The sequence below is a fragment of the Pipistrellus hanaki genome (genome assembly GCF_964339955.1).
Source record: "Pipistrellus hanaki genome assembly, chromosome: 3".
In the NCBI taxonomy this organism is placed as follows: Eukaryota; Metazoa; Chordata; class Mammalia; order Chiroptera; family Vespertilionidae; genus Pipistrellus; species Pipistrellus hanaki.
The window spans coordinates 177,680,177-177,703,319 of record NC_140505.1 but is presented as its reverse complement, the minus strand read 5'-3'; the positions used below and the strand labels follow the sequence as shown (position 1 = coordinate 177,703,319).

General features: G+C 44.6%; 1 protein-coding gene across 8 annotated transcripts in view; it reads right to left on the bottom strand.

Annotated features, from left to right (window-relative positions):
- STAB2 (stabilin 2) overlaps positions 1 to 23,143 on the bottom strand; it is a 117,619-nt gene that overhangs the window by 81,877 nt on the left and 12,599 nt on the right. For 4 of the 8 annotated variants that reach the window (XM_084880100.1, XM_084880101.1, XM_084880103.1 and 1 more), the window contains 15 exons: positions 22,994 to 23,063; positions 20,582 to 20,677; positions 18,903 to 19,028; positions 18,052 to 18,248; positions 16,094 to 16,227; positions 13,692 to 13,825; positions 12,005 to 12,087; positions 10,549 to 10,698; positions 8,966 to 9,109; positions 8,105 to 8,161; positions 7,569 to 7,694; positions 5,881 to 5,934; positions 5,497 to 5,577; positions 3,432 to 3,584; positions 479 to 541 (listed from right to left, as the gene is read on the bottom strand). In XM_084880100.1, the coding sequence (XP_084736226.1) occupies positions 479 to 541; positions 3,432 to 3,584; positions 5,497 to 5,577; positions 5,881 to 5,934; positions 7,569 to 7,694; positions 8,105 to 8,161; positions 8,966 to 9,109; positions 10,549 to 10,698; positions 12,005 to 12,087; positions 13,692 to 13,825; positions 16,094 to 16,227; positions 18,052 to 18,248; positions 18,903 to 19,028; positions 20,582 to 20,677; positions 22,994 to 23,063 (1,668 nt within the window). Of the gene's footprint in view, positions 1 to 478; positions 542 to 3,431; positions 3,585 to 5,496; positions 5,578 to 5,880; positions 5,935 to 7,568; positions 7,695 to 8,104; positions 8,162 to 8,965; positions 9,110 to 10,548; positions 10,699 to 12,004; positions 12,088 to 13,691; positions 13,826 to 16,093; positions 16,228 to 18,021; positions 18,249 to 18,902; positions 19,029 to 20,581; positions 20,678 to 22,993; positions 23,064 to 23,143 lie in introns of those variants that run through there. The other 4 variants (XM_084880102.1, XM_084880105.1, XM_084880106.1 and 1 more) reach the window with 4 other exon arrangements.

Below are 23,143 nucleotides of genomic sequence, written 5' to 3'. Positions count from 1 at the left end.
AAGCTCCCATGTAAGCATAGAAATCTGTGTGCTTTTCTCCTGTTAACCTGTTTTGTGTCAGCTTAATTCTGAGGCCCAGCTGGAGACTCTTAGAGGGTGGAGGTAAGGTTTTGCCTTTCCAACACAAACGTTGCATTTTGTTTAAGAGGGAAAAAGAGTAGAGAAGAAATGAACCTTTACTGAACGGCTACTTGATTTAGGCATTGTGCTTGGGTTTTAAACCCATGCTAATCCCATGGTGCTTATTATTATTAACAATTATTATTATTTACAGAAGTAGAAAATGAGAGTTAAAAAGCTTAAGCAACTTACTTCGGGTTAATGAGCAAGGATTGAAACACAGGCAGTAGGCTAAGAGCTAATTTCGTATCACCCCGGCTGGAGTTAGCATCTTTTCAGAGGAAGGTGGGAAGGATGAGAAACCACATCGGTGGGGTTGCCTGGGTGATGTGCGTTTCCATGAGGCTGTAACACTCACCGTGGGCTCGGAGTTGGCAGGACATTTGCTCCAATAGATGAGGGAACAGCTCACACATGTGCCCTGGAAGGAAAGTCAGTGGATCAGCACAGCTGCTCCTGCAGGAGGGAGCAGGGGACTGCCCTGTCTGGTCCCATGCTTCCTCCCTGTAAAGGGGGTTCTACTAGAGTAACCCTCCCAGCCTCTTTCCCCACCCCCTTCTGTCTCCTCCCCAGAGAAAAGGAGTAAAGGTGGTGCAGGAGGGTTTGGACGTATGGCTGTCCTTGAACTTACGACTGTTCTTGTTTCCCTCCACCCAGAAAAAAAAGGTGGTGTAGGAGGGTTTGGGGAGAAGAAACTGAGCCTGTGCAATGCCTTCCTCTCTCTCTTTTAGGGTCAGACAGATCAACTCTCTGTGTGTAGAGAAGCACCTGACCCACAGGGGCACTGTAGTTGACCATCTATGCCAAGGATGAAGGAATAGGATGAAGTCCTTGTTCTCCAATGAGCTTAGCAGGTAATGAGGATGAACATTGAAACTGCCTTTCATTCTCCTCACTTCAGTGATTCAGGAGCAAGGAAAGGGATGTGTGTCTCCAAATCTTTCCAGATCCATTCTCTGAAGTTCTCTACTGGGCTCTGTGCTTCAGTAGGTAGAACTTGAAGAATGGTCTCTTGGGCTTCCTTGGCCTCTTCTGATAGGTCTTGGCCAATGGGAGGCACCAGCAGGATACTGATGGGATGGAGGAGAGTGAAGTCAAGGTATTTCTTCCCTGTTCTTGTGTGCTTAGGCACCATTTCTGCAGTTCCTGATGGTGTCACTTCCTTCACTCTTCCCACTCTCACTGGGTTCAGGTAACCCTACTCCCCTTCCTGACTCCCCACTGTGACCCCTTGGCCTTGGAGTAGGAATGATTTCCTGCCATTGCCTGTCCCTGGATGCCCCAGCATAACTTGTTTATTTCCCTAGCCCTGCCCATCTCTCTGTAGTAGCTTCTTCATTAAACTCTTTCCATTTGAACCTTTGGGATACATTCTGTTTCCTGCAGGGACCCTGGACCCTATCAAGTACACAGTGTTATTTATAAAACCTTTACAATCCAAAATACAAAAAAAAAAAATCCGAAATACATGTCCCCAAATGCAAACGTACATGGCCAAAGGCAGCTATGGGTTCATCCTGGTGAAAACTGAGACTTCTAGAAGGTGCTAGCAGCTTCTATTCTCTGCTAGCAATACATACTTTCCAAAGAATGCATTTGTGCTTTTAATAGACAATCAAAACCACCCTAAGTCACATGGAGCAGATAGATTTGACTTTACACCCAGAGAAAATAAAAGACTCCATTCTAAGGTGGCTAATGGGAAGTTCTTTTCCACATCTAACCACAATGCTTTAGGCTGCAGTTCAAACCCACATGTTGATTCTGTTCGTTGGGGAGATGAAGAACAAACTTTTGAACAACCTGGAATTAGGCAACCTTGAACTTGTGGCTGCCCTTGTTTCCTTCACAGAATTCCTTCCCTGAACTTGAACAGCAGCTGCTTGGGGTAGAGGAGCTCTGAAGGAGTCTAATTATCGATTCTTTTCTGCAGAGGCCTGATTTCTCGAATATTTTTACCTTTGGGTCAGGAGATGAGACTATTTCCATCTGTCCTTTTCTGATCTTCATTCTGGCCTAAGCCAGGTGACACACCTGCCAATATTTATTTCAAGGATTGAACCAAACACCTAAATTGCTGCCAGGGACTGGCTGGGAAAGTGACCAAGTTTCTGCCTCTTTTTAAAAGAGGTGTTCAAAGTTGAACTAAATCCCGCAGATGGCATGTGACTGGCATGGGGAACCAGTACCATCACAGTAGCTAAAAAATATTAGAGTCTTTGTATTAATTAAGAAATCTGGAATCAAAAGAATCAGCCACAAGTCTGTGACAGGCACTCAACTAGGTACTTCCAGCCTTCATGATAAGGAGAGGAATCAATACAATAAAATCTATAAAAACAGTCCATTATTTCTTATTCAATGTCCATGTTCCAAGGACATTGTGAGGACAATCATTGAAGCATTATTGAAATGTCCTAAAAAGAAATACTCAGACCTATTATTGCTGTGACTTTGGGGTTGTGGTTTCCATGGGAACCAAACGATCACATGTAACAGCAATGTTAACATTTGGGGTGCTCTGATTAAAACCAGCCAAGCCAAAGAAAGTTGCTATGGAAACAGGAAAGGCCATGAGAAGGTACATAAACTCATAGGCAAACAGGAAGTTTGGTATTTGAAAAGAAGCACAGAAAAGTGGTTGATTGGCTAGGCCAGACATCTACTTGAGAAGAAATTCCATTTTAAATCCCTCTTAAAGTGCCTTGAAGTGTGGTGGGTTGAATAGTGTTCCCCCCAAAAATGGATGTTTCCCCAAGTCTCTGAATGCGATCTTATTTGTCAACTGAGTCTTCACAAATGTAACAAGTTAGGATGAGGCCATATGGATGAGGGTGGGCTCTAGATCTAATGACTTGTGTCCTTACACAAGAGAAGGGGACACAGGGACACAAACAGGGAAGAAGACGGAGGCAGAGATTGAAATGACACAGCTACAAGCAAGGAATGCTGAGGGTCCCCAGGAGGCACCAGAAACTGGAAGACGAAAGGAAGACCCCCCACCCCTCAACCCCAAACCTTGCTAATACTTTGATGTCGGACTTCTGGCCTCCAGAGCTATGAGAGAACACACCCCTGTTGCTTTAAGCCGCCTAGGTTGTGGTCATTTGTTATGGCAGCTCTAGAAAACTAATACACCTAGGCATCATCTATCACTGTGGAAATTCCCCCAAAGGAAACAGTTCACGCCTGCCTCTCTATGAAGACAGAAACCCTCTGCGTTGAGGCTCCTCAGAACGGTGAGAGCTGGGAACATTGTCTGCTTTGTGGGGCAGGTTAGGGGTCCTTATTCACTGTCCCAGTTTCCTTACCAGTTTCATCTCTCTCTTTGCTTCGTCGCATCGGTGGGGCAGGATTGGGATGATGGAGGGAGGAATAAGAACTCCAGTCAGTGTGTAAATTCGGCCATTTTTGGCAGCGACCTCAAGTTCTTCCATTGCCACACCATTTGCCAGAATCTGCCCCTGGAAAGAAGCAGTGGTATCTTCCATCCTGTCCTGCAGGGACGCCAGTGGTCCCCTGGCAGGTCTGAATGGTGGTGCCCTCTCCAGAGACCTTCAACTTCACCTGACTTTTCAGAGAGTGGAAGACTGCTATTAGAAGGGCTTAGCTGACAGGGAGAGATGAATCTGTTAAATGTATTCTTGACTGATGTTCGGCAAGGATGTCCTTGCAGAAATGGTCCTTGACTGGGGAAGAGATATAACTATTCCAGTTCAATAATATATTTGCTATGACAGCTTGGGCAAATTAATTTACTTCTCTGTGGTGATCCATTCATTCAGATATACTTACTGACCTTGTGATATATCGGGTGAACAAATCTAGGCAAGTTCCTGCTTATGTTGTAGGGAAGGGAGCAGAAAATGAACAAATTAGTGAAGAATGCTGATCTCCACTTTTTCCTACATCTGCTCCACTTGCAGTGCTCTTGGCAACTTATCTTTGTGGTTGCTCAAGTCAAATCTTGGGGGTCTTCCTTGGCTTTTTCTCTCTTTACTCCCAACCAATCTATCAGCACATTTTACTAAGTCTACCTTTAAAATGCCCTGAGAATTTAATCACTTCTTATCATGTCCCTGCTATCTCCCTGGTCTGAGTCACCATCATACTTCTCTGAGTTATTGCAAATTGCCTTCTAACCAGTCTCCCAAAATGTATGTCCGATGGTCACGTCATCCCACTGTCCAGAATCCTCCAGTGGCTTCTCATGTCATTCAGAGTAAGAACCTATGTCCTCACCTTGAGAGCTTAGGTCCTGCTTTGTCCTGACCCAGCCACTCCTTCTCCTTCCTTCTGCCCTGATCTCCTCTCCAACCTCTCTTCCCTTAGGCTTTCTCTAATGGAGCCACACTGACCCTGCCCTTCCTCAAGCAGGTTGGGCACGCTCCTTGCTCTGTTCCTTGCACTTACTGCTCCCTCTCTCTGCAATGCTCTTTCCCAAATAGTCACACTGCTTCTCCCTTCACTCCCATCAGGTCTTTGTTCATATGTTTCCTTCTCCGCGAAGATTTCTTGGGCACATTATCTAAAATGTCAGGCCCATTCCTCCGTTCCATTCCCCATCCTTACTTTGCTGGTTTTTGCCTTAGCACTTCCTATTCTCTCATATATGATATATTTTACTTATTTGGTTATTGTCTATCCTCCTATTTACTAGAATGAAGGTCCTATACAACTAGGGACTTTCATCTGTTCATTGGTTTACCCTCAGGACATAAAACAGTATCTGGGACATAGTAGGCACTCAATAGATATGTGTTGAAGGTTGAGTGACCATCATCATCACCATCAGCAATGAATAAAGAGGAGACATAATCTCTACCAGACTTGGACTGATATTACTATCCCCGGGAGTTAGCTGAATAATACTGCCTTCTTTGAGTTTCTTAAATCAACCATGTTTTCCCCACCTTAGGGCCTTTGCACATGCTCTCTCTTCTGCCTAGAACTCTCTTCTCTGCCCAGGTCCATTCTACTCATCTTTTGAATCTTGGACAAAGTCTCACATCCTCACTAAGGACCCCTAGACTTGCTCAGACTCCTCCTGTTGAATGCTCTCACAGTTCTCTTAACTTCCACTTGGTGGCACTGATTACAATTGTAATTAAAGTAATTAAAGTAATTAACTGGTTGCTAATAGTTGTTAAAGTTTCTTCTCCTTGTTTGGATGGAAGCCTGTCTTTTTCCAAACTGCTTTACCCTTGGCAACTAGGTCAGACTCTCACACATGTAGCTGTGCAGCAGGTATCTGCTGACAAAGGCAACACATGAATGAAACAACCGTAAAGGCTTAAAGAGGTAGAATAACCTGAAAAATAATGAGTAGAAGAGCGAAAATGCAGGTAAGTCACCAGTGGGAGAGTTTTCACCTACATTTCTGGTTGTGTTAAACTGTATGATCTGGTTGGCCATGCTCCTAATGCGAAGGGTGGAAACGAGGGTGGCCACTTCAAGCTGCAATGAGAACAAGAGACGGAGACATTGAGAGCAGCACACAGAGTCCTGCTTTCATAACATCCTCCCTGGAAAACAGCCTGCAAGTTCATGAAATAAATAATGGGAGCTCGGATGTCATGTGCTTTTTGGGCTTTGGAGATTTCTTTCATAGCAGGCTTCTCATCTACGGCTAAGGGAACGCTCAGAACTACAGAAAAACAACAACAATTGTCACAGATTTTCTAGCATCCATATTGCAAATTTAAGACTCGGTCAGATATCTTGAAAGCAGGGGAAAAGCGCAGTAAAAGTGGGGCCCACCTGGGTATAGGGAACAATGTGGTATCTGACGAGTTCCAGAAGCTTCCAAGATCCCTGTGAAGGAATTAATATACTTTCTTAGTCAGTAAAGAATGCACAACATTTCCTACCCACCCACCATCTTGTAGGACCCTCCTCATATGGCTTTGGACACTTAGGTATAACAGGATTTTTTCCCCAATAGCTAAGTTTCATAAAATTTGAGAGTGAATAATAAGTGTAAAATAATATCCTATTTTTAAGACACCAGGAATATAGCATTTTAAATGCAAACCTGTAGCACATCCTTTAATATGTTGAACATCTGTTTGCAATGTAAGGGAGATCACCTTTTGATTTATCTCCTCGAGGCATATCTTTCTAATCCAAAGTTTTCTGAAAGTACGATACCCTTATTTGCCATCCCTAGTTTAGACAAAGCCTGTATGGACACAGACTGAGGAGAGTATTCTATTGTAGAAAGGGGTGTATTCAAATGGACCTTTAAACCACACACACAAGTTCTGGGTTCCAGAAATAGCATGGCCTGGGCTGTCCAAGTTCAAGTTGGTGCTTCCCAAAATGTCTATTTCTAGCTTCATTCCAGTACCATTGAATCAGAATGCTTGGGGAAAATTCTGGATGATTCCTGCTTCACAAGCTCCCTAGGTGATTTCTAACCACATGAAAGTTTGGGAATCATTAACCTAAAATATCTGACTCCCCATCATGTATGCTCGGCACTGGACTGCATGAAGCTGTAGGCAGTCTGGCCCCATTGCCAAGGCAGTGGCATGATTTCAGGACCCTGGAAGAAAGCTGTGGCCCTTCCACCAGTTGATGTTCTAATGAACGAAATTCCATAACTACCTATTGTTCTCTTCACCTTGAACAGGGAAAGGAAACACTTTAAATGCTTTTAGTTATTTACACCTTAGTGTGAAGGAGTAAAAAAAAAAAAATCTCCTTCCTAGAGGAGAATGTGAGAGAATTAAAAGTTATGGTTTATAAAGAGAAGGTTATAGTCCTGGCTAGTGTGGCTCAGTGGTTGAGTGTCGACCTATAAACCAGAAGATCATGGTTTGGTCAAGGCACATGCCTGGGTTGTGGGCTTGATCCCCAGTAGGGGGTGTGCAAGAGACAGCCAACCGATGATTCTGATCATTGATGTTTCTATCTCTCTCTGAAATCAATAAAAAATATTAAAAAAGAGAGAGAGGGTTATAATGGAAAGAGGTTAAAGCAATAAAAAGGAAAAGGTGGAGCATCTAAAAATAACATTTATGCCTTTTAAATTTAGCCTTGACCTGGTCCAAAGTGGCCTGAATTAGACTTTATTTTCTAGATGGTTTTAGAGCTGTAGAGAACTTAAAATATTGATTTTGTTACTGAGTAATATTAGAAGAGTCAGGAAAATCAAACCAACCATTTAGATTTAAGATTGAAAATAGATCTTTTTCTCTATGCCCAGTCTGATAGTTAATCAGACTACTTGGAACTTTATTGAAAATTAAGCCATAGCAACACCAGGCTTACTGGTAGTTCCAGAGAACTGTGATTGATTAATGATGTCTGCCTTGGTTGTAAGAGGGTAGGTGGTGATATGTATGCTACTTATTTGCCATCCCTAGTTTAGACAAAGCCTGAATGGATACAGACTGAGGCAGTGGTGCTGCCATGATGCCACGAGAGTGAGTAGGGTACATTACCTCTGGAGAGAGGAGATACTCGAGAGTGCCATCCTTCATGTTGCTCCATGCTTCATTACTTGGGACAAAAACGGTGTATGGTCCACCAACTCCATTTTCCTCTAAGGCATGTCCCATGTTGGCTTTCTGCAATTAAGAGATAAAATTTTATAAACTGATGAATAAAAATAGATTCAGAGAGATAGAAGCATGGAACAGATGGTACAAACTCAGAGGTAAGGTGGGAATGAGTGGGTGGCTGGAAGACATCAACCAAAGAGTTTGTATGCATAACCAATGGATGTAGACAATAGGGTGGTGAAGGCCTGGGATGGGGGATGAGGGTGGGCTAGAAGGGGTTAATGGGGGAAAAAGGGGACATATGTAATACTCTCAACAATAAAGATTTAAAAAAAAGAAATAGGATTTTATATCAGCAATTATCTTTGACAAACATTTGAGTAATTCCTAAAAAAAATATTTATCATTGACACATTGGCTAACTTTACAAAAAACTGGGCATAAAGCATTTCCAGAAATCCATGAAAAGTACATACCTCTAGCAAGGATCTGAACTTGCTGTACCTTGGTTGTAGCATAGTCATTATGGTTTGCTAAAAAGAGACACTTTGTTTAAAAATTAGTAGAAAAAATAAAGGTGGTTTAGGAAATAGGCACCCAATCATTAAAGACTGATGACAGAGTTTATGTGTAAGTGTGGGTAGATAAAAATAAAGACCTGGTCAACACTATATAAATATTTCCAGTTGTTATTGAAATAGTGATTCAGATCTGCACATTCTACAATAGCATTTAGCCATCATCAAATAGGTCGGAGATAATAAATATTATTGAAGGGAGACTGTCCTCCTCCATCAGGCATGAGGGATATATTTTCAATAGTCACTGGAATGAACTGTCAGTTGTGGCCATAAAAGAGGTCACAAAATAAAGACCTTTCCTACACCTACTGCAGGTTCTCTGCAGAGGTATCCAGAATTCTGTTGAAAACAAAGTATCCCATCTTTCCCATGTTTGGAGTCCTAGTACAAGTGAAGGACAAGTATATACTGAGTGGCCAGATTATTATGACCCCTGAATGCATAATTATCTGTCCACTCAGTGTATATCCTATATAATAAAAGGCTAATATGCAAATTGTCCCCTCAATCAAGAGTTCGACTAGCAGGCAGGCCAGCCAACTGCCCATGTCCCTTCCCCATGGCCAGGCTGGCTGGATCCCACCCATGCACCACCAATTCATGCACCAGGCCTCTAATATATATTATGCGTTCAGAGGGCATAATAATCTGGCCACTCAGTGTATAGCGCTGGCATGCATTTTCCTTTTGGATGTGACTCTCCATAGAGCAAAGGAAGATGGTTTTGAATTGCCACTTTTAGCTGACAATTCTTACCTCTGTGTTGCTCTCAAATGTGGGTGTCATCTTGTCCATGGCTCTGTCAAGAATGTGCAGGAGACCATTGGAAGCAACTATGTTCCCCTCTATAATTTTTACCTTCTTTTTTCCTCCATTGAGTTTAAGCTTTAGTTGATTGTCCTAAAACACCAAGGGAAAATGAAATAAAGTTAGCGTGGTGGCCTCGAAGGGGTGAGCACTGGACTAGAAGTCAGAAGCCCTGAGTCCTTGGGTCCTGCCATTTATTGGCTGCCTGATCATGGATAGGCCACTTCACCTAAAATAGGGAGGATGGCATCTGCTTGATTGACTTCACAACCTTTTCATGAAGATCAAATGAGGTAGCTTGTGAAATCGCTGATGGCTGTCACATGCTACATGTCAATCAGGCATTGCAAGTGTCCCCCAATAGAGTGCAAGCTCCGAAAGGGCAAAACTATTCATGTACTATAAGCACATCATCTATTTCAGTGTCTTGTATAGAGAAGGCACACAATACAAATATTTGTTGAGTAAATAAGAGAAACTAATTCCTTCTTCCTCCCATGTAGCTCCTATAAGTTATTTGTTGAATGAATAAATCAATGAAGGTATGCATGTCCTTGGGAAAAAGAAAGGCATATATCTATCTATCTATCTATCTATCTATCTATCTATCTATCTATCTATCTATATATCTCTATATATATCTATATATAATATATATATATATATATATATATATATATATATATATATCATCTCTTCCCCTCCCTTCCTTCCTTCCTTCCTTCCTTCCTTCTTTCCTTCCTTCCTTCCTTCCTTCCTTCCTTCCTTCCTTCCTTCCTTCCATCCGTCCCTCCCTCATTCCATCTACCCACCTGTCCTCACACACACAGTGCAACATATTGTTAAGGAATCGGGTTTTGGAACCAGGCAGACCTGCACTTGAATCCTGGCTTTGGCAAAATGTCCTTCCCAGGGTTGCTGTAAATCTTACCTAGCATAAATGAAGACGGACCCTAGTTCCTTCCACAGAGTAACAGCTATCAACTATTTGGTGAAACATAACTGTATAGTCCATAACGCACACCTGCACATTCTGTTGATTAATCATGTGTACCTCAGCTCAGCAAAGTCATAAAAAGAGCTGTTTATGAAAGGGGAGTAGGATGGTTTTATTTAAAAAACAAAACAGTCTAATGGCATTAGGAAAGGTGGACTGTTATGCTGGAGAAGATGGATAAACTCCAGCAATCTAAAACAAACACAGTCCATTTCCTTTTGCAAGAAGAATGCTGATCTGGTGTCATGCTGATATTCCCAGAGAACAGGCTGACTGCAAACTTCCTCCTTCCTGTCTGCAGTTGAATGATGGTTGTCTTGAAAACTAATTCAGACCAGAGCAAAATCAATCACTTTATACACCCCCCCCTCCCGTTTATAACAGTCCACCCCACACCTACCTGACCCTTTCTGGGTGTTGCTTGCCACCTTTTCCTAAGTAGGGAAGTTCTTTGACAAACACGAAGGGAGCCAGCTGTGGGCACTGACTCAGTGGACAGTTTCCCTCTGGGAGTGAACATCAGAGCAACCCTTACCTTATCACCATTGAAGATTTCCCCCGACCTCCCCGTCAAGGTGTAGAATGTGTCTGTGTTATTCATACGCTCAGTGTTCATCTGCCCAGCAATTATGTGGAGTTTCACAAAGTACTGAGTCGCCTTATCATCCATCAAAAGCTCTTTTACCTAAGAAAAGAGAGCCGTTTCTTCAGTTTCCACTGTTGGAAGGAGAAAATGAGGCTTGTGTTTCATACATTGACTTGTTCATCAAAGACATCAAAGTCAGTGCACCCTCACTCGGGGTTGGGCTCTTTCTCTGAGTGCAGCTGCCCTGGGCCAGGCCCTAAAGGGAGTGGTAAGCTGGAAAGTGAGAGGTGATGCAGAGTATTCTCTCCCATCAGGGAGGTGCTCCAGCCTGGAAACTGACACAGTGGGGAGAGCGCAACACTCGGGCCAGGAGGAGCAAGGAGGGTGACAGGCACCAGGAATGACTGGAGCCCAGGAGCGGATGGAAATGAAATATGAAGTAGGTGAGAAGAGCAGGTAGAGTGGACCAATGGAGCTCTTGAACAATAAAATTAAGATGCTTAAACCCCACCGAATCTAATCTACATTTTTCAGTATATCATCAATAACTAACAGAGATTTTTGAATTAACTTTGTGCAAACTGAACCTGTATATTAAACAAGAAACCACATGCAAAGTGCCCAGCCTAGAGACATGCAATATCTACCAGTTCTCCCACCAACAAGAGAGAAGGGAGGGAACCACTGAAGATTAATGGTAGACTCATCTCTGATGGATTAATGGTGGTGACATAGTAGGAACTTACTGGGTTTTTATTCAACCCAGCAAAAATCACCACAAAATATCTTAGAGTAAAATAAACCGATTTTATACAAATCAATATGTCCATTATCTATATGAAACTAAATCTAAGTGTTTGATAGCATCATGATGGGGCACCTCCACCAGGCACTACGAGTTTCATTCGCACAGGATGACATTATCTCAGACAACAGTTGCTCACATGGAACACTACCATTTTCTAGTCTCCCCTATCACTGTGATCATTTATGAATCCAAATACCTAGCTAGTGCATTAACATAATTCTTCCTGTAGGAAGTGAGCAGTTTTGGATCATGCAAATCTTATGTGTCACATGACTCTAGATAAGGACCCTCAGTGATTACTTTGGAGGGATAATGACTAGAAGGGGTTTTGAAGGGAGCTGAAAATGGTCTTGCTGAATACACAAGTGCCTTCACTTTGTGACAATTCACTGAGTCATTGCTCATAATTTGTAAACTTCCTGTCAGGATGTTATATTTCACTAGAAGAAGTTTACCAAAATATCACCATCCTTATCACAGTAGCTTTTATTTAATGGGCGTTTCCTATTTAAGTAAAAGAAGGTATTGCCTACTAAGAATGTTTTTTTTTTTTTTTTGCATCTGCTTCTTGGTTGTAGGCTTATTTTAAATACTTACATTGAATCCTTTCAGTCCCTTGTCTGTTGGCAACAGCACAGTGAATGGTCCCAGGTTGCTGAGTGGCCAGGCGTAGACTTTGTCTTAGCAGTCGAGACACCCAGAGAAAACACAAATGGGTCAATGGCACATGCAGAGTAAAATTGGGCAATGGGCCTTGTGATCCATTTACACCCTTGACTGAAGAGCTTCTCTGTGCTAAGCTGCATGCGCAGGCCCTTTGCAAACTGGGAAGCTATCTGAGAATGTAAGGCACCATGGTGCCGTGGCCCCCACAGGTTCCCCATAATGGTGTGATTTTTCCTGCAGCCATAGTCTTGGCATCAAGGACACCCTGGGATGAGAGATTCTGTGAGGGTCAGGTGACCAAATCCTCAGACAACGCCACTCAGCAGGACTCTGACCCTGTGCCTGACTCTCTCAGCTGTCACCATTTCAGTGAACAAAGCCCTCGTTCCATCCAGAGTCAGCTTAAAAGAGCCTCATGCGTGGTTTACTGCTCTGCGTTTGCCATCTTCAAATGGTTAACCTTTTATTAAAAAAATCAAAGGACTCTGCCTTTTCATGTTGCGGGGGACCCTGCAAGTTCTGTGGCTGGTTCTGTTTCCATGCCCCTGGGGAAGCTGAGATGGAAGATGCGCTCTGTGCTCTCACACAGGCAGTAAGTAATGTGTGTACCTGCACTTCATAACTGAGGCAGCTGAGAGTTGACTGGACTCTGTCCAGGGAAAAGTTTGAGGGCCTGGTTTGCAAAGGACATGCTATCACTCCAGTCCACTCTCATTGATATTGTGAGTCATTTGAGAAGGCTGGGAGAAGGCTGTGAGAGGCCTGGCAGGTTTCCTCCAATCCCTGTGGCATGCCAGTAATGCCTCAGAAAGAACAAGGCATTTATACAGGGTATACATTGAGATTTATGCCAAGAACATTGGCGTTGGCCCGTGGAGGACATTTCTCTGGCTGTGCTCTTTCTGGGAAAACATTTTTGGTGACTGGCAAATTCAAGATAGGGATATTTTAAGGCTTCTGTTGATTGGTCAAGTCTGTGTTATATTTTCTGTCTGTTGGCCAAAGTTGTGTTTTATTAAAAGTCTTGCCTACGGCTGCAATCAGATCTCTTATTTGATTCTAAAGGTAGTTGGGATAATGACCTATAGGGCATTTGGAAATGCTGGAGGGTGTTTTGGGCTGTCACCCTTTCTGGGGGATCAGTGGAGAATATGTCACTATGGACCATTAGTGGTTGGGGGGGCCAATGCATTTGTGAGATGGACACACACAATCAAGAATGTTCCCCCAATTCAAACAGCACCTCCATGGAGGAACATAGACTTTGCCTCAGGGGCTTAGTCACTCTCTATCCTCAGTATCACCTGCCAGCCTTGGTTTATATCTGAAGGATCCATAAAGTCAAGGGAAAGAGGATGGCCTCCATAGTCAGATTAGCTGTTGCCCGGTCCTCAGTTCTCTGCCTCTAATTATCGCATTTCTGGGTCTCTTGCTACTAACTTGGAAACTGCTGTCTGTCCTTTCCTTCCCACCTGCATGACCCCTCCTAGAAGGGCTGGAACCAACAGACAAGCCTTGCCTAGCCTGCCCACCCCTTTGTGAGTGACTGTGTCTTATAGTCACCGTTGCCTGAAAGGTGGCTGCCCTGTATGTGGAATCTGCACCCATAGCTGCATACCCAGAAGTGAGATGAAAGAAGTCAGCCTTCCTTGCCATTTTCCTCTGGGTTCAGTGTTCAATTCTCTGAGTCGCTCCATGATGTTTCCATAACACGTTGAGCCATCACCCACGTAACCTTTCTGGCAAGTGCATCTACAGAGAGGGTGAGAACACAGTTGCAGGGTCTTAGAGCCCATGAGAGGTGAGATCCTATCACCCAACTTCCTCATCTGATCCTTGTCTGCAATGATGGGGAAAGTGATGCCCAGGGATAGGCCAAGAGAGGAGAGGCACACATAGAAGTGAGCACTCCTAGTTCAGTGCCTGACATAGAGAAGGCCCACAAGAAGTGGATAGTTAATACATTATGCGTATTCTAAACACTAGACATACTTGTATACTCACAGTATTTTTCAAAGTGTGATTAAGAGACCATGTACATCTGAAGCACATGGCATGCTTACTGTAAATGCGGAGTCTTGGGCCCCTCCACAGAACCACCGAATCACAATAAGCTACTAATTTAAGCCTCAGATAAAGATGCAGAGCCACTGATCTGCTTAGAAGACTCTTCCCCTCCCCTCCCATCCTATCTGAGATCTTCAGTCAACTGTCCGTTCCTAAGAGAAATATTCCTTGATTATCCATCCCCTCTTTACCCCCCCCCCCCCCACTGTAGACAGGTTCCCCTCAGGGTGCACTCTTATGGTACCATATAGCTCCTCTCTGGGCAACTAAGTCCAGAATGCAATTCTATCCTAACTGTGTGGTTATTTGGTTCCATCTAATTTGAGAAGAGAATGAGGACAAGGGCTATGTATGTATTTATTCTTTCCCTGTTGTAACCCCAGGATCTAGCACAGGATGTGGCCCATAGGACGTACTTAATTAATAGTTGTACACTAAGCAGTCACTGAATTAAAATAAATGCATACACAATGAAAGTCACAGGCACTTTACACAATGGTTTAATTTCATAAAAATAGTTAAAGATGCAATGAATGATGCACTCGCCGTAGTGTGCAGGTCAAAGTTGAATGACCAGGTGTCTGGGTGAGGGTGGGGGATGAGAAGAGCCCTGATTTGTAGTATTTGCCAATTTCCACGGTTCATACTCTCATGTTGTCTAATCTCAAACTACCAAGGTGATGCCAGCCAGCTTGCAAAATCCTGAAAATTTAACAATCCGTTCTGCTGAATCAGTAACCCCTGAGACTAGCACACCACTCAGCAAAGGTTGGCTGACAGCTGGCTGAAGTTGGCAAGGTGCATAGGAAGGTGACGTTCACCAGGCTCCTGGAGTTAAGAGAGAGCTAAACATGGGATAGGGAAGAACATGGCAGAGAAGGGACATGCAGGGATGCTGTGGTCATACCATTTCACAGATCTAACTGATGTTTAGAAGAATATTCCAAAGAACAGTTATACATCCATCAATCTCCAGTTGTGTTTTTTTAAATATGGTCCAGTGGCAAACAGGAATATTTTCAACAAGTTTGTTGAACAGACATTTCAGAGTCTTATCACCTCTTTGCTTGGATTGCTGCAATGACTTCCTGACTTCCTATTTTCCTCCCCTCACCTCAGTCCTTCATCCCTCCACCCTGTGTGGTCTGTCCAAGGGAAATCTGGCATCTCTGAGCTTAAAACTCTCAGGGCTCTCATCACCTCTAGGATAAGACATAAGTGCTTAGCAGGGCTGACCAGGCCCCTTTCCTGCCATTCACTGCGAATTCCAGCTCCACCAAATGGCTTTAAAAACAAGCAAACTGGGATGTTCTTCTCAGGCCACCTGCCCTGCCAGGAATGCTCTCCCAGCCTGCTCTAGGCAGCCTTATCTGACCTCCTGACTCCCTGCTGGCAGGAGCATCCCCATGGCTATTTTACAGCAGAGGCTCGAACCCAGGTCTTTAAACCCCAAACACTACCTTCTTCCCACCCCACAAGCTGCTCCGGCCTCAGGAATTTCCACACAAATATTTTTACGTAGAGTAAGCCCCTTCCACAGTAAACCAGGAGTCCAGGAAACACCCCTATGCTTAGTCACTCTCCCTGGCCTTGTTTTGCATTGCTAACAAGCAATATTTCACGGGTGAGGAAACAGGCATATACACTAGAGGTCATTCTCTGGAATTGCAACATTTGTTTTCCCAGTGACTGTGTCTTCCTTCTCCCACACGCTGACCACCTCCTGCCACGTTAGCAGGCCCGGTCTGTGTTTCAGATTGTTCTCATGGCCATTAGAAAGAAAACAATCTTTGAACGATTCATCAGTTAAACAAAGATTTACTGAGCAACTACCATGCTCCTTGCATTGTGCTATGGGGGTGATGTGGGTATAGGCGGAATAAGACATATTTCCTGCTTTTCCAGACACTTACAGCATTGACTGGCCCCCACGTACAAATTGCAAAGACTTACTTGGCTTGGCCTGGTGCGATGGTGGAGCAGTTGGCTTTCCTGTGACAGGGGTTGTTAGATTTGCAGATGTCGGTCACACTGCACCCCACGCCGGGTACAAAGCCATGGTAATGTTTCTTACACTCACAGTGAGACTTCAGGGGGTTGGGGAGAGACAAAGAAATAGGGTTCTAGTTAGTCACCAACGCTGACATGTTTCTTAAATTCATATCTTGTATCAGAAAAAGCCACTGGGGGAAGTTGCAAAGTATGGGCTTAAGCTACAACTTTGACAAAGTGTCTGGAATTGGAAACCCTGAGTCTACATCATGTCTGTTTGGAAACTCATACACCTTGTGTGTTGTTAACCCTTCAATTTCCATGTGCACTAACCCTGGGCCTCGCTGGCTCCATAGTTCTTGATTTTAGATCTTCTGCAGCTGAGTAGGGAGTGAGGATCAGCTGGGAAGTATTTCAGCTCTAGGACACTGGTTTTCAGCCACTCAACTCAAGTGACATTGGGAGTATCTGGAGATTTCTGATTTTCACAATGGGACAGGGGGCAGTGTCACTAGAGGTCAGGGATGCTCCTAAACATCCTACAAAGGTCTGGACAAGCTCCCTTCCCCCCAACAAAGACTTATTCAACCCACAGCATTATTAATCCTGAGTTTGAGGAACCCGCTCTGGAATAATGGAAATACTGAATGCACTGCTGCTGTGTGAACCACGGAGGGTTTCTAAGCTGGAAAATCTGCCTTGAGACACATTTTTAGGAGACAAAGCATATTTTAAACCTCACGCCCAAAGTCCTGGGGACCCGGTTCAGGGTGTAACAGGACTTTGCCCACAGGGGACCTCATTTCGGGGAGGGCGTTCAACCCTTTGAATTTCTTGTAAACCCACCTTAGAAATCGACAGTGGAAACATCGTGTGATAAATTCTTTTTCCTAGGAGATAAGGTTGTGCAGATTCTGTGCAGGGAATACTAGGAGCATTCCTGTGGGTTGCTGACTAGACAGCTGGGGACCAGTCACTGTGTGGGTTCCTACTTAGGTTGCAATAGCCTGTGTACAGATGGATGAATTTCCTCCATGAACATTCAGCGTGCAGTTCCTGGGGGCCAGAGGCACTGCTAAATATTTGATGATGTATGAGATATTATTGATAGAAAAAGGCTCTTTCAACTGGAATCCCCAGTAAGGGTCTCCTGGCCAGGCTGACTGGGAAAACCCAGTGAAAGCCATGATTTTATTTTGGGGATCAGGTTTTCACTCCAGAATCTCCTCCCTGTTCCCTGAAATCTGTCAGTGCTGTCCCTTTGGTTTTGGTTCTAAGAGTCTCCTCTTGAAAAGAAATGAGAGGGACTGGAGGATTGTTGGTAAAAGTCAATCATATAGTCACCCAACACTTGGCTCACAGTCAATCTGTTGATTGAATTTGAGTTGTGTATATACACCAAGTGGCCAGATTATTATGATCTCTGAACTCATAATAATCTGGCCACTCATTATATATCCTATATAATAAAAGGCTCATATGCAAATTGTCCCCTCAACCAGGAGTTTGACCAGCAGGCAGGCAGGCCCACCACCCATGGCCCCTCCCCCTGGCCAGACTGGTCGTACCCCACCCATGCACGAATCCATGCACCAGGCCTCTAATATATATATGTGTTCAGAGATCATAATAATCTGGCCACTCAGTGTATTTGTCAATGGCCATATAGGACTAGGATAGAAGAGGATATAGGTCAGTGAAGTTTTGACTAGGAGCTTAGAAAGTGTGAGTGTAGAGGTTGGACTAGGGAGGGGACATGCCAAGTTTATCCCTAAGTATGTGCAGGTCTGTCTGGAGAGGAAGCCCAATTGGACATTGAAAGGGAGCATGGGAAGGGCACAGAAGACAAATTGTAGCCATTTTACCTTCGGGGGGCTGTCCTACTCTACCTGCATCAGCTCCATGCATCAGCAGCTCACCTGTCCTGGCCCATCATATTTGCACACTGTGGACTTCGTCGGACAGTTTCCGAAGTTGGTTTGGCAGGGGTCGACTGGTAAGCACACCTGGCCATCCCCGTGGTAGCCTTCTCGGCAGGTACAACTGTGCTGATTTGGTCCCAGGAACGTGCAATAAGCATGAAGGTGGCAGACATTCTGTAAACAGGGATTGATGGCTGGAGAGGCAATGACAAAATAAGAGGCAGTCACCACACCTGGGATGGAGGACAATTGAACTGTGAAGGGACTGCCAATCACAGCTCATCAAAGCTGCACAGGCAGACCAACAATTTTAAGAGAAGACATAGGAAATATCTTGTCTTACCTTACCTGATCCCCCTCACCTACCAAACAGATTTACATATGGCCATCAAAGATTATAACTACAAATATTATGCCAGGTGATGTGTGGATTTGAATATAAAAGAATATGAAGGAAAGTACTAAGGCTTATTGAATTTATAATATGTGCTGAGTTCTGTTCTAAGCACTTACCAAACATTAATTCAGTTAATCCTTACAACCCTCTAAAGTCAGTACCATTATTATCCCATTTGATAGATAGAAAATAGAGGCACAGGCAGGTTAAAGAATTTGTCCAGCTAGTAATAGGCAGATCTGGGATAGGAACCCAGATAGTCTGGCTCCAGTTTCATGATGAGCATTTTGCTGAGAACTGTTGATATATTTCATTCAGCAATATAGAGAGAAATAGAAGTGTTGGTTGCATTAAAATTAGGGAGGTTGTGAGTTAGCCTCCTCATTTCCCCCCCTGTTGAATAACCTAAACATCTCAACCAATAAACTTGCAGGATCTAAATTCTACTCACGCTCGCAGTATTTGCCATCGCCTTTGTAATTGGGAAGGCATTTGCATTCTAGCTTTGTTTCATCTTCGCTGGAAAGTGAGCATCTGGAATTTTCTGGGCAGAGCAAGGCTGCACATTCAGGGATGGCTGCAAGGGAAGATTGTTGAGGTAACTGCATCAGCAGAAAAACCAGTTATAAAAACTCAACAAAAGCAATATTCCCCATTATTAAAAAGGTAACAGATTTGCTGTACCAATTCAAACAATACAGAATTTATGAAATAGAAATCAACTGTTTTCTTATTCTCACTATCCCCTCTCACTCCTAAAAAAAACCATTGTCAACAAACAATAACATATATTTATTTATATGATTTTTAAAACCAAATGAAATCCCTTTAAAATCTTTAGAAACTTGTTTTTTTTTTTTTTAAACAATGTACTATGGAGGTCTCTAAGGATACACTTTAATGTCTAATTAATATTTTACAATAATTTACAACACATATGTCAAACACAAGGCCCGCGGGCCAAATCCAGCCCGCCAGGCCTTGCAATGTGGCCCGCACCGCGCTGTCATCACTGCACTCCGCTGTCAGTTTATGACATTGTCAGTTTATGACTGTTCAGTAAACCATTCGGCCCGCGATTTAGGCTGGATTTTAGATTTTGGCCCCTTCTCTGATTGAGTTCGACACCCCTAATTTACAATATTGATGGGGCCTAGAGGGTTGTTAAAAACTATGAAGAGTCTGATGTATTAGCCAATGTGCAAAGCTAACAAGTTGGCCGATTCAGTTTTATGGACGATGGTAGAAGATATGAGATTCCTGGGTCAGAGATAAAGAATAGTTTATTACTCATAGGAAGACCAATAGCCAGAATGTCAGCATTTTTGCACCAGGTCTTCCAAGCCCCAATTCCCATGGGGCAGTGTTAAGAGTCCAGATGCATACCTGCATGTGCAATGGATTTTATTACAGGAGAGAAGTTCTGATCTGAGGGAACCTAACGTGTGTGTGTGTGTGTGTGTGTGTGTGTGTATTTAATGGTAGAAAATGTATTACATAGGGTCCAGGCAGGAGACAGAAAACACACAAAAACACACAAAAACACACAGGGGAAATTTTAGTGTAAAGAATTATGAACAGAGAATTAAAATAATGGGAATTCCTTGAGAGATAAAAAACACACAACTAGAATTCTAAAGAATAAAGGAATAGCAGAAATATAAAGAACAACCACTACCCTTGGGTTGAGGTAAGTACCCAACTTAAGCCCTCCTCCCTTCAGGGCTGAGCTGCTGATGTCACCGGGAAAGGCCCGGCCTTGGCCCCTGGAGGGGGAGCAGGTGCTAAGATGCCTTGATGGCGAGGTTGGCTGGAAATCTTCCCTCTAGGGCAGGCCATCAGTGCCAAGAGTCAGGACCCACTTGGTGTTCTGGGACCAGAAGCTAAGAGGCATGCTCTCAGAAGTATAGTGGACTTCTGTGTGTGGGTCAAGCCGGTGGCTTCCCGGGTCAGCTGTGAGGGATAAAGGGAGGTGATCAGCCTCTGATGGCCAGTCCTATGAGCCATTGGAACGCACAGGGCTGAGGAGAGAGTGCACAGAACAGCATTCCCCTGGGCTGCACTGTCTGAAATACATACACCTGTGCCTCTTCGACCTGGTGTAGCATTGAGGAAATGGGCGGTACTTACGCTTGTCGCAGTGGGGGCCGGTGTATGCAGAGTAGCACTCGCAGGTTCCATTGCCGTGTAGTCCGCTGTTGCACACTCCATGCACACAGCTGCACACTGCAGACAGGAAATGGGTTTTTCTTTTTTAGTCCCAGATACAGACATCTCCTAATGATTCTGGGTGGATAACATCTTCAGATAGAGTTTATTGAGAATCTGCATGATGATGCAGGAAAAACCGTCATGTGAGGTCCTAGAGACCCTGGCTTAATCTGGACTTCATTTTCTTTTTACTAGCTTCAACATGTTTATGTATAACATGTAGATAATGACGTCCTTCCCTGTCTGTGCTTCCCTGCGGTGGGGTGCTTCTTCGGAAAGGGAGAAGGACTGGTTCCTGAGTGGAGGAGCTGGGGATTAAGAAATCAAAGAAAGAAAGAGACCAAGAGGCAGAAATAGATTCATCAAGCTGGGCGCTAGGTGGGCGCCATCTCTCTGATGGAGAGGCAGCAAGCAGCTGAGCCACGCAGCAGGTTTATTTATAGGGTCAAAGGCACTTATTTGCATTCTTAACTAGGCCCTAGCATTACTGGATTTACATATCTAGACCCTCCCCTGCTGACACCTGGACAAAGGTAAGTCAGAAACTGAGTAACACCCCCAGCCCTCTAGGGGGGTGTAACAGGGCACGGACTCTGCCAGTGCCTCGGGCCCAGCTGACAATTTAAAGGATGTCCATGTGCCTTTTCAGGCAACCCTCTACTTCCCCATGATATCTTTTCTAGAGCTCATGACCATACCAACAACTGCACCTCTAAAATTTCAATGGAGACAGCATCCTGCAGGGCCAGGAATGGGGTGAGGAGAGTGAGACAGGTACAGGGTAGGGAGGGTGAGAAGGGTGAGGCACGTGCAGGGTGCAGGGTGGAGGGTGAGGAGAGTGAGGCCCCCCTGCCAGGGGCCTAATGTTGGGTGCTTGTCAAGGGCAGAATGGTGCAGGGCTGGGCACCCACACTCTGGAGTCAGACACCTTGGGTCCAAGCCTGCCTCTGGCCATGCAATAGTTGTGCGACCTTGGGAAACCTCTCTGCTTCTTCATTCATAAAAGGAGGTACCCGGCTTGAAGAGTTGCTGCGAGCATCCAAAGAGAGGCCCCTTCCCACGCAGCCTGGCACCCAGCAGGCGCTCAGCAAATGCCAGCTACTGTCATCAACAAGACAGGACTGTGGGACTGACTTGGGGGTCACGTTAGAGGAAGTGGGCTTTGCCTTCTGCCCCAACCAGGAGCGAGGCCCTGAGTGGGCTAGGGCCTTGGCAACGGAGGTGAACACTCTCGCTGATGCAGCTCTAAATAATGTCTAAGTGAATCAGCAGGCGGGTAGGAGGCTGTTCCCGCAGCAGGTTGAAACCCACGATAAAAATAAACGGCAGCTAATAGAGCTGTCCTACTTCCAGCAGCCACGCCTCCTCCGAGACACCAACGTCCCTTGGATGCAACAACACTGGCACCCAGTGGATGCCCGGCTGAAGAGGTTTGCAAGTTCCCCTAGTCCTTGCCAATGGGGAGTGACCGGCTGTCACTGAGCCATTGATTGACTGATTGATTTAAATTCTATTATTATTGTCCGAGGGATGAGGATGTGGATTTTTTTTTTTTTTGAGGGGGTATCCTTCATTCTGCGTGTCACACTGTGACTCCCTCCCCCTGGGGTGAGATAACTCCAAGGTGAGTGTTCGGCACTGACTGGAGTCCCCAGTCCAGGGCATTAACCGGTCGTCACACTGCTCTCTGGCCTGACAGCACACCCTTTATTGCCTCTGTGTCACTTTCTTAGTGTTTCTGCCGTCACCTCCCAAATATGCCAGTTGTACTGGAACCCTTGTTTCAGGGTCTACTTCTGGGCGAAAGAAGGAACCAAAAATGAGAGACCAGACCAGCCAGTGTCAGGTTTGTTTGTTTGTTTAACCTGCAAAATGGAGCCAGCCACCTCTGCTCACCTCGGCATTTCTTTGTGAACACCCGAAAGGAAGGGACGGACCAGAATGTGGTGGGATCTCTGGTGGCAGTGAAGGCCCGGAGGAGAAGGTCAATGCTAAAACCAGGATCCGGAAAGAGCTCAGGGAGAAGCTGGGCAGGCAAAGAGCAGGGATGTCTGATCCTGGAGTCTGGAGAGATGGAGTTGTGTGCCCCCAAGTTTGCCAGAAAGCATTACTGGTGAGTAGCTGATTGCAAGTGCTAAAAGCCACAGGAAACTCTTTTTTTCAAAAACTGAGTTCTATCAGATTTGTTACCAACTCTTTGCTTTGCCTTTGCAGACTTGGTTACACATAACTATTGAATGTTTTCCCCCAAGGAACAGTCTTCCTGGGGTCTGCAGCTGTTTGACTGTCTATGTGTCCAAATGCATTAGACTACCCCAGAATCAGACATACCTCCTGTACAGTTGGGTCCAAATAAGTTGTCATCAGCACAGCTTTCACAGGCTGTTCCACCAAACCCTTCCTGCAAAACACCCCAGAGAGACGACGTTACACCCAACGCGATGGGCGTTCCCCGGGAAGCCCTGGGCTTCTCACTGGTGG